The sequence below is a fragment of the Hippichthys cyanospilos genome, chromosome 19 (assembly GCF_059441005.1).
Source record: "Hippichthys cyanospilos isolate Australia breed blue-spotted pipefish chromosome 19, RoL_Hcya_1.0, whole genome shotgun sequence".
In the NCBI taxonomy this organism is placed as follows: domain Eukaryota; kingdom Metazoa; phylum Chordata; class Actinopteri; order Syngnathiformes; family Syngnathidae; genus Hippichthys; species Hippichthys cyanospilos.
In genome coordinates, this window is record NC_142387.1 from 10,182,240 (window position 1) to 10,197,152 (window position 14,913).

Sequence of the window (14,913 nt, forward strand, 5' to 3'; positions counted from 1 at the left end):
GCCGCTGCCTCCACTCACCCTTTGACTCAAACCGAGAAGGATTTGATGGCTCGACTGTTCTTTTACTTTGACGAAGCGTACAGGGACAGAGGCGGCGGTTTGAATACAGAAGACACATCACAACTGTTCCGGAGGTAATTAGGGCCGCTCGGAGAAGTCAAACACTCTGAAAGGTCAGATAAACAACAAACGCCTACGTCGGCTGGCGCTACTGCAAAGTTTGTGTCAGACGAGTGCAGTCCTTTCAAGGTGTCACAATGTTTTTCCCACGCTGGGAGTTAGGGAACACTTTTTTTTTTCCCTCGTTTTCAGCGGAGACGAGTCACTCAAAAGGCTTGAGGGGAGATAAACGGGAAGTCGGTGGTTTTTCACCGGTCATTCTGGATGATTACAATTTGAATTGATTTTAATGGACGTAATAAACGTAACGGTTTGATTTATGAAAAAAAAAATCCTGCGGAAAAAATACTGTTTAGATGGCAGGGCTGCACAATTAATCGAGTTTTAAAAGCGATCACGATATTGGCTGCCATGATTGATTAAGCCTAATTACATTTAAAAAGTCAAGCATTTTTTTCATAACAAGTTAAATCAGGCACTACCACCAGGGGGCAATGTTTCCCACATGTTTGCATGACAAAAGCCTCTAATTTTCTCACCCTAATATTATTTAAATGGCGTTGCGTTTCTCACCTAATTTCTTATCTTATCAGTGCTAGCTGTCAATTGAGACCCATTTTTTAATTAAACCGGGGTCACGGATAGGTAGACAACATTCTTAGTAGTTGTTCACATAGATAACAATCAGAATGTTTTGAAGGTTGAACAATTTGAAAATATAAATATGGCACAGAACCTGGACAAGGGAATTTGTAGCAAAGTGATTCATTCACTGACCAACTCGAAGTCTACAATTTTAAGGCAAATGTGGCAAATTTTAAATGACGCCACTGGTGATATAGTAATTCACATATTTGACTTTTGGATTGGTTTGTAGGTTGAGCAACTTCAACTCCAGTGTGGGCAAAGCCATTGAAGTGTCTTGTTTCACATAGCGGATTTTACGTAGCTATGGAGCCATCCATAAATGGCTTCCGTGATTACTTGTGGCAGCGTGGGCGCGTGTGACGGGACGAGTACTTACGACAGTTGCGTGAGGTCCGCGGCGTGGAGCTTCCGGTCCTGGGTGAGTCGTTCCATCAAATCCATGGCCTGGTCGGAGGTAAGGGAGCTGTTAGGGGAAGCACACGGACAGCTGGACGTCACGCTTGGAAGTACGAAATTTACGTGAGACACAGGCGGATTGTATCATGTGCTTGATTCATAGCCACAAATGATCCATTGCATCCACTCTGTACTTAACTCATTAATTGTCTTAAATTCATTTTTGATGTCTATGGTCATCACTGGAAGTGAATACGTAGATTTTTTTTGTGTAAAAAAAGAAAAAGTATTGAGTCAATACTAAAAGCAAAAAAAAAAAGATGGTGAAATGTCACTAATTTCTATGAGTGATTTAGCTATTTGCTGAAAAATGTCTAAATTCCCAAATTTTTTACCATCTTAAAGTTGACCTGGTTTGTTATAAGGAAGCGTGCAATTTAAATTGTGTTTTTTAAACCTCAGTATAAGCTGAAAAGTAACAAATGTACTTGTTGTTAAATTTAATATGATGCTGAATAGAAAGGGCATTTATGTTTGTCTTGAATGATCTTTTTTGGGTTTGTTTTGTCTTTCCGCAAAAATTTGCAATGGGGGTCCTTTTAACTTTCTAAAAGGGGTCCCCGACTCCAAAAAGTTTGAAAACCCCTGAAATAGTCCATGCTAATTGAAAACACTGCACTTATATATATGTATACATGTTTTGTTTTTTTTCCAGTTCATGCAGAGTTGGCATAAGCTGCATCCATTGAACAATACGAAAATACATGAAGCATCATCTCCAGGTTATTTTCCAGCTTCAGGCGGAAGATTTTCACATTCAACGACTTAATTCAGTAATGCTTCCCGGAGACGCATGACAAATCTGCTGAAGTACAGTAACGAAGTATTTGTATGACCACCGTCCAAGAATCGCACATAAAAGGTGGAGAGAAAGGCGTGGGATCAGCTGCCTCTCCGGGCTTGCTAAATCACCTGCTTTTGTTCCCGCATTGAGACAAACAATAAGGTGCAAATGGAACCTGCATGAGGTGTAATGGCTGCATCATATGGATGCGCCTCTCCGCCATTTCCCTCCTCCTCCTCCTCCTCTCATCTTTCTTGCTCTTTGCACACCATCCTCTCTCTCTCTCTCTCTCACGCCCAAAGTGAGAGTACACAAACGCGGCGGGCAGGAACACGCGCCCCTCGCCGCCAGACGAGAATAATAAGGTGCAAATGGAATGGAGGTGAAGTGTAATGGCGGTCTGATAAAGCCATGCCTCATCTCGGCTCAGTCCACGTCTTCTCTCTCTCGCTCTCGCCGACTAAATCGCTGAGGAAATAGACCAAACAAAAGGTAATTTGCGGGAGAGGGGGGGACGGTGGGGCATGGGGCGAAATAAATGAGAAGGACACACAAGAAAGCTACTTGGTTGCCGTCGATTTAGGCGAGAATGCGAGGAAAGGCTGCAAGGTCAACAAAAAGTCAGAGATCGCATTGAGACCACGTTGAAGGACTAACCGAGGCTTTCATGAATAAAATTATTCAAACTTGTAAAGGATTCAAGGATCTTTGCTTGAATCGCTGTTTTGTTGGATCGTAGTTAGTTAAGCGTGGTACACACGCACACAAATAATAGGGCCAATTTTGAACATGCGTCAGCACAGGCCTGATTGTGGACCATCTCTAAAAGAGACCCTGAGCCGTGAACCTGGGACTTATGCGTTACGTTATTTTTTTTTTTTTTAATGTTCTAAATTGTTAAACCTGTTCAGTAAATTCGCAGTTGCAAATTTGTGTGTGTGTGTGTGTTAGGGTCAGGCAACCTAGAACATTTAATAAATAACAAACAGGGAGAAAGACAACTAGGTTCTTTTTTGCATGAGGAGAGCAGACAGGAACCTGACATTCTCAGATCTCCTTCCAGTCTGGCTACAGATCATTTCTGCTCCTCATTTATTCATTTGGGTTGGTCCTAGGTACAAAAACCATTGCTACACAAAAGGGTTGGGGCAGAGATCCGGCAACAATGTAAACAATCCGTTTATGATAGTGGGGAATCCAATTTACGAGTCCATGCAGCTATCTTCTTTCCCAAGAACATCAAGAACGAGCCCATTCTGCTTTCGCACTTTGGTTGGTTCATGGCGCCTGTCTCTTTTTTACAGCTGCTTGAGACGCATTAATTCTCTTCTCTTCTTCAGAAACAACAGCAACAGCCAGGACAGTAGGTATTAAGATTGTTCATTAAATATATCAAGCACTACTTTAGTGAGTGTAGATGAGAGGTTAGGTTCCGAATAGCGGTCTCTTTGTAGCAGGGTGGCGTGCGGGGAAAATGACTCGTGACATTTTGGTGTGGATCCTGAAAGTGTTGGGCAGCAACCCACCACCTCCAGCAGGCCAAGCTGTGGCAGAAAAGCAGGGATTTGAGCATCACTGCCACCTACAGCAACGGAGTGGAACAGCATCACCTTGAACGAGTCAGGCGATGTTATTTCAGATTGTTCGGCCCCGGAGTGAGAAATTCCAGGCACGTTTTCATCCCTCTGTGGCGGCTCCGACAAGTGGAGAGCTCTACGAGTGTCTGGCTTGTTGATGCTAGCGCTTGCCCCACCCCTATCCCGTGAGAGTACTCCTCGCCGTCTCTTTTATTCGCTTCCCCCACTTCCACATCGCATCCCGGCCTTTCCTCCTATTCCCCAAGCGAAAGCATCATGTCAGGAGCTGTCTGTCAGATAAGCAGCTTGGCGTCCACTCGCCGCGAGAAGACTCCACGGTGGGCCGATGACGTGCCCGTTTTAGAGGATGCAAAAAAGGAAAAGAAAAGAAAACTTTTCTCCCGGAACATCGGCGCCCACACACAGTGTGGTGTCTTTACAGCGCGACACAGGTGAAGGACAACCCCGTGACACGGCACTTGATAACGCCATAAACGGATTTGAAAGAGGGCCGGAGGGGGTGCGAAGACACACTGTATAATAATTGCTGAGCCCAAGCCCGCCTCCGCAAGGAATATCACCGTTGAATACATCGCAGCAACGCACGATTTCAGTCGAGTATTCAATCCCAAAAGTATATTTAGATTTTTTTCAAGACGCCTATATTTTTTAGACACTATTTACGACTCAAATCTAGATGTTACAACAATAGAATTGTACTTCTAGAATCCTATATTTTAGGTTTAAAATTTAAATACGAGATTATAGATTATTTTACATAAAAGTGGTATTATGACAACAAACTAACATACGTTCAACAAAAAGCATATTTTTCAGGACTCACGTACGTATCACATGATAATAAAGCCATTTTTTTAAGAAGTCATATTTTCATGGTAAACCTTTTAAATATAACGATTTTTAGATTAGTCATAATACGAGAACGAACAAATGAATAGTCATAATATTTATAGTTATTTTGTCTCAAATTAACTTGATATGTAATTTATTTTTCACGTACAATTACTGTGTAAATTTAAATTATATTTAAATGTCATCAAATCAAAATGATCGCTGTAGAGTATGTACTTACTCTGAGCCGGTTATGATGTATCCAAAATGTCTGTCCTTCCCTCTGCTGGAAAACTCCTTCAATCCGACATGGACCAGCTGAGTTTTCACCCTGATGTCATTTCCGGCAGGCTTTTGCATCCACTTTGACATCTCGGCCTGCTGAGCATCTGACGTCGCCTCGCCGCCGGTTAATCGCAAGGCGGCGCCTTCCCCGGCAAGCGCCGCTGCGCCTTTCTCGGGACCTTTGGACTGCGTGGTTCGGCTCCGAACGCTCTCCAGGCCCACTGCCTTTTCACCAGGAGCAGGTTGGACCTCGGAGGAGTCCTCAAACTTGTCGAGGTAGTTGAGAAGTTTGGAGAAAACGGCCGAATGCTGCAACGAATAAAGAAAGCGTGGTCTCCAAAAGGGCGGGATTTAATTTCTGCGGCATCGAAATGCTTCGACAATGACAATTGCAATATTGACTCCATATTTTGAATTCACCTTGTCAACAGGGTCCATGTCGGCGGTGACGTCTTGTTGGCCTGGGAACAAGTGGGAAACAGAAGTCTTAAAACACCCGAGCAAATCTTGAAATTTTGACAGAGGGCGTTTTTCAAACCTTGTCCAAATCTGAAAGGGTCTTTCTGTTTGACATCAAGCACTTTGTTCGGTTTCAGGCTCAAGACCTGATTCGTTTCCATGCCAAGAATTTGGTCCCTGTCTCCCTCCGTAACCGAGCCGGTTCCCGGTGCCGGCCGGGCCCCGGAACCCGGTTGATTTGCCTCGGCCTCCCGCAGAGCTCCGCTGATGACTTTGGCCAGCCGGTCCAGGTCTTTGGACATCCAAGGGTCCATGTTGAAGCTGTGCCCTCCCAAATGGTTTACCATATCTTGGATCAATCGACCTAGGGGAGAAGACAAGATGTTTTATCTCCCGCTCCTGTGTCACATTGCACTACCACTTCTATGAACATTAGCATGTTGCTGTCAGTCTTTAGCTCATCTTCAAGCGGGTTTTTACCATCATTGAAGTTCGGGAGCTTCTTGGCAGCCACTTGGTTGGAGCCACTACTGAACAACAGTCTATCCAAATTGGGTTTTGGGGCTTTGGAACCAAAAGCCACTCGAACCTCATCTGGAGGCGGGCGAATGTAGCCCAGGTAGCGGAGCTTCTCTTTGGATTCAGACGGTCGACTTTCGCTGAAGAGTTGCTCAAGGTGGTTGGAAAGGGGCTTGTAGTTGGCGCTAAGCTCGGGGTGCCTGCCCTCGCCGCTTTGAGAAAAGACCTTGGTGATGGGGGGTTGGTCCAATCCCTTATGGAGGCTGTAGATGCTGGTCTCCTTCCAGCCTGACTTTGGACCAGCATCCGGAGGGTCGTTATAGGCGAAACCACCATTCTGTAGTCACAACATCACAATGTTACTTTTGGTTTAGGTCTGATAAGTCAACATAAGTATCATGACTTGATGCATCCAAAAACTGGCTCAGATATTTGTAGTCACTCGTCGCTAGGCAGACATAAGGCCACAACGGAATAGTTGATGTTGGGTTTTTTTGTTTTTGTTTTTTTGCAATGCCACTTGCAGCTTGGCGGATTGCGTTAATCCAATTGCTGAAATTATTTATTATTAAGAAAGATGAATACAAATATAACAATATTTTAATTATTATTTGGTAACCAATTGTTGCTAGGCAGAATCCATTGTTAGGCAACAATATCAATAACAAAAAAGTTTAAATGCACCATTTATCATTCCATTTGTTGCTAGGCATAATTCAATTGGCAGCTTATCCACAGAATTATATACTGTATATATTTTTTTGCTGGGTTACTTGTTTCTCGGCAAAGTTCATAGGGCAAACTGACAAAAAATGCTGGGAAAAAAAAAATACCTAAAATTACATATGTTTCCCCCTTTATTTTTGCCTGATCACCTGTTGCCAGGCAGAACATTTAGGAAAAGAGAATTTCTCAAAAGCCCCCTTTTATTTTGTTAGTTTTTACCTGGCTACCACCGTATCAAATGTAAAACATAAATGTAACGGCTTCGGACCTGAGTGCCGGCTGCCTCTTGTTGGAGTTGAGGCTGCAGTTGTGGCAGGAAGTGCAAGCCCTTCAGGAAGTGCTGAAGGTTTTTGCTCAACTCCACTTGGCCAGGCCTTGCATTCCTGCCCGCGGTTTGACTGTAGGACCCGAGGGGCACATCTGATGCCTTCTGACGGCCGAGGGATTCACTTCTCAGTTTGGAGAGCTCTTGGGAGATCACCTGCTGGGTGACGTCATCCTGCCACGTAAGACCTGAGGGAGGTAATAGAAATAATTGTTTAATAATAAAATGATGCCGGCGTTTGCTCGGATTTGATGAACAATACATCAAAAAAAAGTTAACAGATATGGCAATGTCTTCTGTCCAGGATATAGTTTGCATGACAGGGACCATGCAGAGTTTGATGCATTGTAGTGGACTTCAACAGATATGTCCAACACATGCACACCACAGCCAAACAACAAGCTCAGGAGAGTATGACAGTGCCAACATCTCTGCTAATTGCCAACACATAGCTGGAACACACAACTCCAGAGAGGCAGAGGGGGCACAGTGCCAGGATGCCCACGACCAGATGGAGCTACCCAAGCGGGGGGGGGGGGGGAGACGACACGATACCCCAAACATGGCCAACATGCTCAATGAGCCAAAGGGCTGGTGAGCATTGAAGTACCAAAGATGGTCACTGATGATGCCTCTTTGTCACATGAGAGGCTGGATGGTTCAACAGTTGTTTGGGTTTATCATCCACCGTAATGTTGTGAGGATTTTTTTTGCGCCATTTGTAATTTTCATACAGGTACAGTCTTAAATGAAAACTGTATTTTTTTTAATGGTCAATTGTTGCTAGGCAGATTTGTTTGTTGCCAGGTCACTTGTTGCAGGGCAAGATTCAAAGGGCACCATACATCAACAGGACTTTTTTTTTTTAATCTTCAAAAAATAAATAAATAAAATCTATGGCATATATTACTTGTTAATAAGTCTAGGATACTTGGAATAATTCCCACTTTTCATAGATTAGGTTACAGGCCCTGTTTTTTTTTTTGTCCCATTGATATTTAATGTTGATATTGAATCTAAACATGCCAGAGAAGTAAAAGTTATCAGCAAATGCCTACAATACATGGTAATCACATGTTTGCAAGACCAAAGCCTCTGCTTTTCTCACCCAAATATATTATTTACCAGTGTGAAATGGCGGTGAGTTTCTCACTTGATTCCTAATATATACAGTGCTATTTGTCAATTGAGACCCATTTTGAAAAGTCCGATTGGCAAAGAATTGGGAATAAATTCGGTTTGAAGCGACCAAAAATTACATTTGACTGGTAATTGATTAAAATTTGCTTGAAAGCAAATACTGGTTCTAAGTAGGCTTCATTTTTTTCATTGCTTTACACTCAGCAAGTGCCAAGTTTTTGCAATGTCTTGGGTGAATTTGAGTTATTTACTTTATTTTAATTTATTATTATTATTTGTGAGTGTCAAGCCTTGGAGCCTTGTTTATATTCTCCTTGATTAAAAAAAAAGGGCAATGGACAGACATGTTTGTCCAAACATTATGAATAATTGTGATTTAAATAATGACCAAAAAAACCCTGACCTACTAAATAAAGTTGGATGCTAAAATATATTTCAAGGCCTATGAACCCATGATTATAAGGCCTCGTAAGAAACCCAAATATGGCACATTGGTCTTTGTGTTCGTCCATCGTTTCAGTCTCGAGCGATGGCCACAGTTAATTAACGCCTCTCTACCAATGCCGCAGCCTTCAAATAAGTGTAATATTTGTGCCGCTTGTATATGGCCCTTCCTTGCATTCCGTGGCTATTAGATGCGGCACACTCAAACATTACATGCCACCCTTTGTCTCATCTTGCAGCATTTTGAAAATGTTGATTTTAATTAGTTTTGTGTGATTTTTTTTTTTTAAGAGATGTGAATCATTTTAGAGACCACAAGAAAAAATGAAAGTGAAATATCAAGTAAAAGGTGTAAGAATCTTCCTCTGGTTCAACACATCGGTGGCATTGAACAAGACAACCATGGCAGGATAAAGAAAAATATTAAGAGCCTTGCTTTTGTTTGTAATGGATTTGAAATTCAATATTAATTAAAGCTGTGAGTAGTTTTCATCCATCCATTCAATATCTCTGGCCGCTTATCTTCACAAGGGTTGCTGGCTCGCTGGTGCCTATCCCATCAGTCTGCCAACCAATTGCAGGGCAAACAAGGACAAACGACAATTCACACACCCATTCCCACCTAAGGACAATTTAGTGTCCAATACACCTACCACACATGTTTTTGGAGAGTTGGAGGAAGCTGGTGTGCCCGGAGAGAAAACTCACAGGCATGGGGAGAACATGCAAACTCCATACAGGAGGGCCGGCGTGAGCTGGAATTGAACTCGGGACTCTGAACCCTGAGGCGGACGTGCTAACCACTCGTCCACTGTGCCGCCACTAATTTTGTCCCGATCCGATATTTGTTCTATATATGCCTAAGAAAAATGGTCAGATGTGAACTGTACATGCAAGACCTCCAGATTAGCATTCATATACAGTACAAGCAGTCTTTTCACTTCTATCCAGCAGTATCGAAAAACATATTAGATAATGTAGTCACAATAAAAGCAGCAGTTAGCGAAAGCTATTTTGGAGAACTCTGAAATGCAGAAGAATTCACAGAAATATCCAAGCCTAAAAATGTGAGACTCGTGAAATGTTAAATTGGGTGAGAAATTCGACAAGATTATTAAGCAGGGCTGAATTTTGTTAGCTGATTGGTGGCGGATAGAATTTTGTGTTTGACTACAACTGCTGCAAGAGTTAAAATGCTTTTATTGCCCCCAACCCACCTGCACGCCTCACACGTCTTTGTGCTCTGAATCAAAGCTAATTCAAAAAGACGGCTAATGTAGGAGATTCTGTTCAATGTATAGAAAAACAAGAAAAGGTAATAATACATATAGATATATTTTTTGTAACAAAAGCTCCATTTGTGGCATTTTGACAGCGCTAGCGATGCCTTAAAAGCATCATTATCATCTTTGTTGGGCAAAGGCCAAGCTAATATGCATCACAAGCTCTCCGCTTGAGTCATTTCATATTGTAGTCACGACAGAAACCTTGACAAGGTCCAAATAAACAAAATGAACAAAACAACAAAGGAGGAAATCATTTTGCTCACACTAAAAGCAGCTTACTTTAAAATGACCCTGACGCCTACACTCGCACTCACGCCGACAGAATGCTAACATTAAAGCCCCCCCTTAATGCATTGTGCTACATGTTCATGGTCACAGGCTCGGTTTGACTGGTTACATACTGTATTTGTGTGTGTGTGTATATATATATATATATATATATATATGCTCAAAAATGTTTTCCAAAATGCAGAAAACGTATTTTGTGCAATTTTACTGGAAACAAAAATTAGATATACAATTCCCTCGCATTCCCTCCTGAGACCCAGCCTATTTATTTTGTTTTTTCGTCGTTAGACCCATTGAAGATTCCCTACTATGTTCAAAAGGTAAGCATAGTTGCAATGGGATTTGTTGGTTGCTTCTTCCAGAAGTTGAAATATTGGGGCGCATAGTTTGAGTTGACGCTGTTCACCAAGTTGCCTCACCATTGTGGTATTTTGATGCCTCTTTTTCAGCCCTTTTTGTACAAAGCTCGATTCCTATTGATGTGACTGACACGCCATTTTCGAGATAAGGGTGGGGGTTGTAAATCGATTTCCATTGATGTTCCCCGCCATTTTCGCACCCCCAAAGCCCCTCGATTCTCTGCTATTTAACTCTCGGAGCACAATGCTCACGACAAAGCCCTCTCGGAGCACAACCGAGATGATGCTCCACTGATAAAAAATAAAAATGAACAAAAAAAAATAGAAAATAAAAAATAAGGCGCTCTGGTCCATTGTAGGGAAGATAAAACTCAAAGCGATGACATCACCACTTCAAGGTCGGAGTTTAAACGGCGGGCCCTTCACGTTTATTCATTTCACGCAGCCCCTCCCTTTTTTCACTGTTTTATTCACCTCCCTCCTCCCGGCTGACTGCTGACTGTTAATGGTTCACGCCTGTTACAAGATATTAAGCTCAGAGTGGCCTGCAAAAGCCAATTATGTTTGCACTGGGTGGGTGGGGGGCTAAATCCTCATGTTTGTCGTCCTGTTTGTGTGAAAGGCATCTACTGCCCCCAGGTGGGTCAGCACGGCAGTTACAGTTTGGTCAGCGAGGACGATGTGACTCATCAAGCCATCTATTTTCTATAGTGCCCTCATTAATGTTGTGGGCCGCACTTTTGGGGAATAGGTGGGGCTGTGGGCACCAAAAATGGGAACCAGCCAATCATAGAACTCATGACAGATTTCATCCGCATTCATATGCTGAATGAATCCAATATGCACATTTTGGCAAACTCCACACAGGAAGGCTGGAGTAGAGATTCAAAACCAGAACTGCGGAACTTAGAAGCAGACTTACAAACCACTACAAAGTAGTTGTTTTTTTTTTTAACTGTTTTAACTGTTTTAACTGTTAGCACACCAAATGCTAGCCTCTTAGAATTTTTGCAATTTCAATGGATAGTACACTTATTTAGCAATTTTCAGAAGTAAAACTTTTTAATGTACAAATAACGCCTTAAAAACAAAATTTCAAACTATTTTTCATGTGACATTTTTTTGACAAAAGAATGACACCCCGCGTTCAAGGCTCAGGTAACGACCAATCACGACTCACCTGTTCTCTGAGTTTGGTCATGTGACATTTGCAAGTTGAGCTGTGATTGGTTGCTACCAGACACGAGACACGTGATGCCATTTTCATTCAAAACATTTCATTTTAAAGTAATCAATCGTACATGAAAAGTAATTAAGGAAAATAATAACTTTTTACTGCTGAAAATGGGTAAACAAGTTTACGATCCATTAGAAATGGCAGAAACTGGTGTTGACACCTGAAACCACCGGGTGGCGCTAGCGGCTATCTTATGACATTTGCAAGCCTTTCAAGGACTTCAATGATTAGCTTAGCCTGGACTCCATTATGCAAATGTCTTCAAAAGTCATAATACTCAACATACATAAATACTCATTAATAATTATGACATAATAAATATTCCTATTTCAATTTCATAAGTATATAAACATACAGCGTAGTTATTTTTGCTATTATGGCATTTTTACAAGTTGTATGTCAAAGGAGTGTACCCCCCCCCCCCCCCCCAAAAAAAAAAAAAAAAAAAAGTTATGGATAGGACCAATTGCACTGAACATTTTCAGGGATTGAAAGTAAATATATATTTATACTTGAATGTAATGACCCTTTCAAAGCCAGATGTAAAAACCTCCATCTTCACACACTCACATCGCCATCTTGCTACAAGTTAGCATTTACTCATTGCAATTCCAAGTGAGCGTGTACCTCTGTGAGCCAGTTTCTGCAAGAGCGTCCTGAGGCGCAGCAAGGCGGAGGAGGATACGTCATACGTGTTCAGGTCTGCGGCGGCCAGCTCCTGACACCTCCCGAAAACCCCGTCTGCACATCAGAAGAAGGTCATAGACAAAATGTACAAGCAGAATTTGGAAGCAAGACGTTCCTACTCAGTGACATTCAAGCAGTCTTTGGTGATAGTGACAACTTTATCAAGTGGGTGGAAAGTTGGGGGGGGTGCTCTGCTCATCTAGCACATCAGTCTGGCTCCATTCAGGTCGCTAGGCAACCAGAGCCAACCCATCATACTGGACGACCGCCTGGGACCTCAAGAGGAGGCCGAAATGTAATAAAGACACATATAATGGCGTCCATTTAACTGGATGGAAACGGCACGATCCAAAAACGTAATCAAGTTTCCATACGCGGCGGCGTAGCGAGGCATGCCGGCGAACGCCGCATCAAGCGCGGTCTTGATGAATTAAGGGTCTAATGATAATCCTTTTTTTAATCAAGTTAAAAGATTCATAACAATATGCAGCATATACTGCAATATACCTGATACAATAAGAGGCCATGCAGCCCATGTGAGAGCAAAGAAAGACATTTAATTTGCTCTAACGCACTCTTATGGATTACGGCTTTTCTTAGCGCAAGTTCAGTATCTAAGTGCTACATGTTACCTCCCCCAAGTGTAAAGCCCGGGCCTTTTATAAACAATTAACTAGCAGTGTTTTATTGATTTTGTGGTCACCTCTCCACCGCTCGGGGCCATTAAAGCCCACGCTGTATGTTACATTGAAATCTTTTAACGGATGTTATTATTGATGACAGCTTTGATCCCTTAAGTTGCGTCGTAAGCGTTTTTAAGATTTAAGCCACCGTTAAGGAATCGCGTTATTTAAAAACGAATAAAAATACAAATACATACTTTTGAGTTCAGAGCTACAAAGCACGATGTAAAATCGTCAGTCTACATGAGCCATTTCCCAACTTGGTTTGACATCTTTTTGTACGTTAGCATTTCAGAATATGTCATTAGAAATGGCACCAATAGGGCAAAATACAAGTCTCATTAAGCCTCAAGGGAAACTTTGACCCAACTCGTGTTTTTTGACGTATCATATCAATGGGAAATCAAACATAAAAACACAAGGAGGCTAAAATGTTGCAAAGATTGTCTAAACAGGACGACTTTCAATATGCCATGCTGCCTTCCCTTCCAAATGCTTGCAAACGAGGGGTTAAGAGGTATATCCCATAGGTGTCAAATTTAGCCCATGTCAGGCTCATTTACTGCCATTCAAAATAGGAAATATTCTCATTTTTGGACATATTGAAAATCCGATGTTTTATCTTGCATTTCGCCAGATCTTTCAATGCCAACTCGCGAACTGGGCGCAAGAGGAATTTTTGTGTTGACACTCCAAAACCACCGGCCCAATTTATGACATTTGCGAAAATGACTTCGGTGATTGGCTTAGCCTGGACTCGAATGATGCAAAAGTCTTCAAAAGTCATAACACTCTAATTACAATTCAATTTCATAAATATATTAATATAAAGCATGGTCACGTTTGCTGTTATTGCATTTTTACAAGATTACATAAAGGGGGTGTTTGTTCCTACAGAAAGCTTGACACCCAGGCGTTAATATTTTTAAAAAAAGGTGTAATTAACAATCCGATGAGATATGTGCAGCACTTCATCAATCACACGCACCCTGGATGGCTGTTTATCTGCACTCGACATCATGGCCTGTCTTCACATATCGATTTGTGCTGCCAATGCACCCTGTCCAAAGGTGTCCTAATAAGTCATCACTTGTCTCCTCCGCCTTCTTTGTTCTTTTCCGCATAATTAAATTCCTGTCACCTTCTCAAAGCATTAACGTTCTCACTGTAGATAGCATCCTGGAGTGAGTAGGAGGAGTGTCGTCATGATATATGCCTCGTTTCACTACTTAAATAAATAAATAAATAAATAATCCATCTTTATAATCTCAACATGATCCAGACATGAAGAATAGAAGGGCAGAAAATAAATATCCTTTTAGGTGCGTTATGAAAAATAATATAGGTTTTGCAGAAGGATAAACATAAAAGAAAATAAGTAAATAAAAGTGAGCAAGTGTGAGTGCCTTTCCCCGACAAACCCAGATGGGAATCGTATTGCGAATAGAGCCTCGTTGCCATAGGAACGGACGAGAGATGCTGCTAATCACACGCCATTATGTCATCGCCAGTCTTCCTCATATGATAAGAGGAAGAAGAATCTTTTTTTCTTTTTCACCTCCGGGTGACAAGACCTTACTTTGTTATGGTCTAGGCCTCCATGATACGCAATATTATTAGCGACTGGGCTGACAGTAAAGCAGGTTAACGCTGCGGGGAAGAAGTGAAGTGGCCGACCCCCGCGCTTCCTGCTACTCATCGCCGGCCGTGTCGGGTTGCCAGGCAACCAAGCCAGACCGCCCTATTTCCATATTCTCTGTGACGCCATATGAAATAATATACGAGGCGACTACACTAATGAGCAACCTGGAATTTGGGTTCGTAAAAAAGGGCGTCCGTATACTATGCAGTTTTCATTTTAAGGAAATACTGTACATTTAGGATATTTGGTCATACTGTATACATCTGCATTGCAATTGTTTGGTTTATATTTATATGTACTTCCAACTACTTTGTTTTAATTTTTGAAAAATATCAGCTTATGCATTTGCATTGAACTATTACAAACCAAAATATTAGCTTTTTTTTGCAGTACATC

The 14,913-nt window shown here is 41.9% G+C and overlaps 1 protein-coding gene across 1 annotated transcript in view; it reads right to left on the minus strand.

Annotated features, from left to right (window-relative positions):
• ptprn2 (protein tyrosine phosphatase receptor type N2) overlaps positions 1-14,913 on the minus strand; it is a 130,647-nt gene that overhangs the window by 106,808 nt on the left and 8,926 nt on the right. Inside the window, exons 3-9 of the mRNA XM_088441977.1 lie at positions 12,133-12,246; positions 6,695-6,939; positions 5,662-6,037; positions 5,261-5,545; positions 5,143-5,183; positions 4,679-5,031; positions 1,145-1,231 (exon numbers count right to left, since the gene is read on the minus strand). Coding sequence (XP_088298103.1) covers positions 1,145-1,231; positions 4,679-5,031; positions 5,143-5,183; positions 5,261-5,545; positions 5,662-6,037; positions 6,695-6,939; positions 12,133-12,246 — 1,501 coding nt within the window. The remainder of the gene's footprint in view (positions 1-1,144; positions 1,232-4,678; positions 5,032-5,142; positions 5,184-5,260; positions 5,546-5,661; positions 6,038-6,694; positions 6,940-12,132; positions 12,247-14,913) is intronic.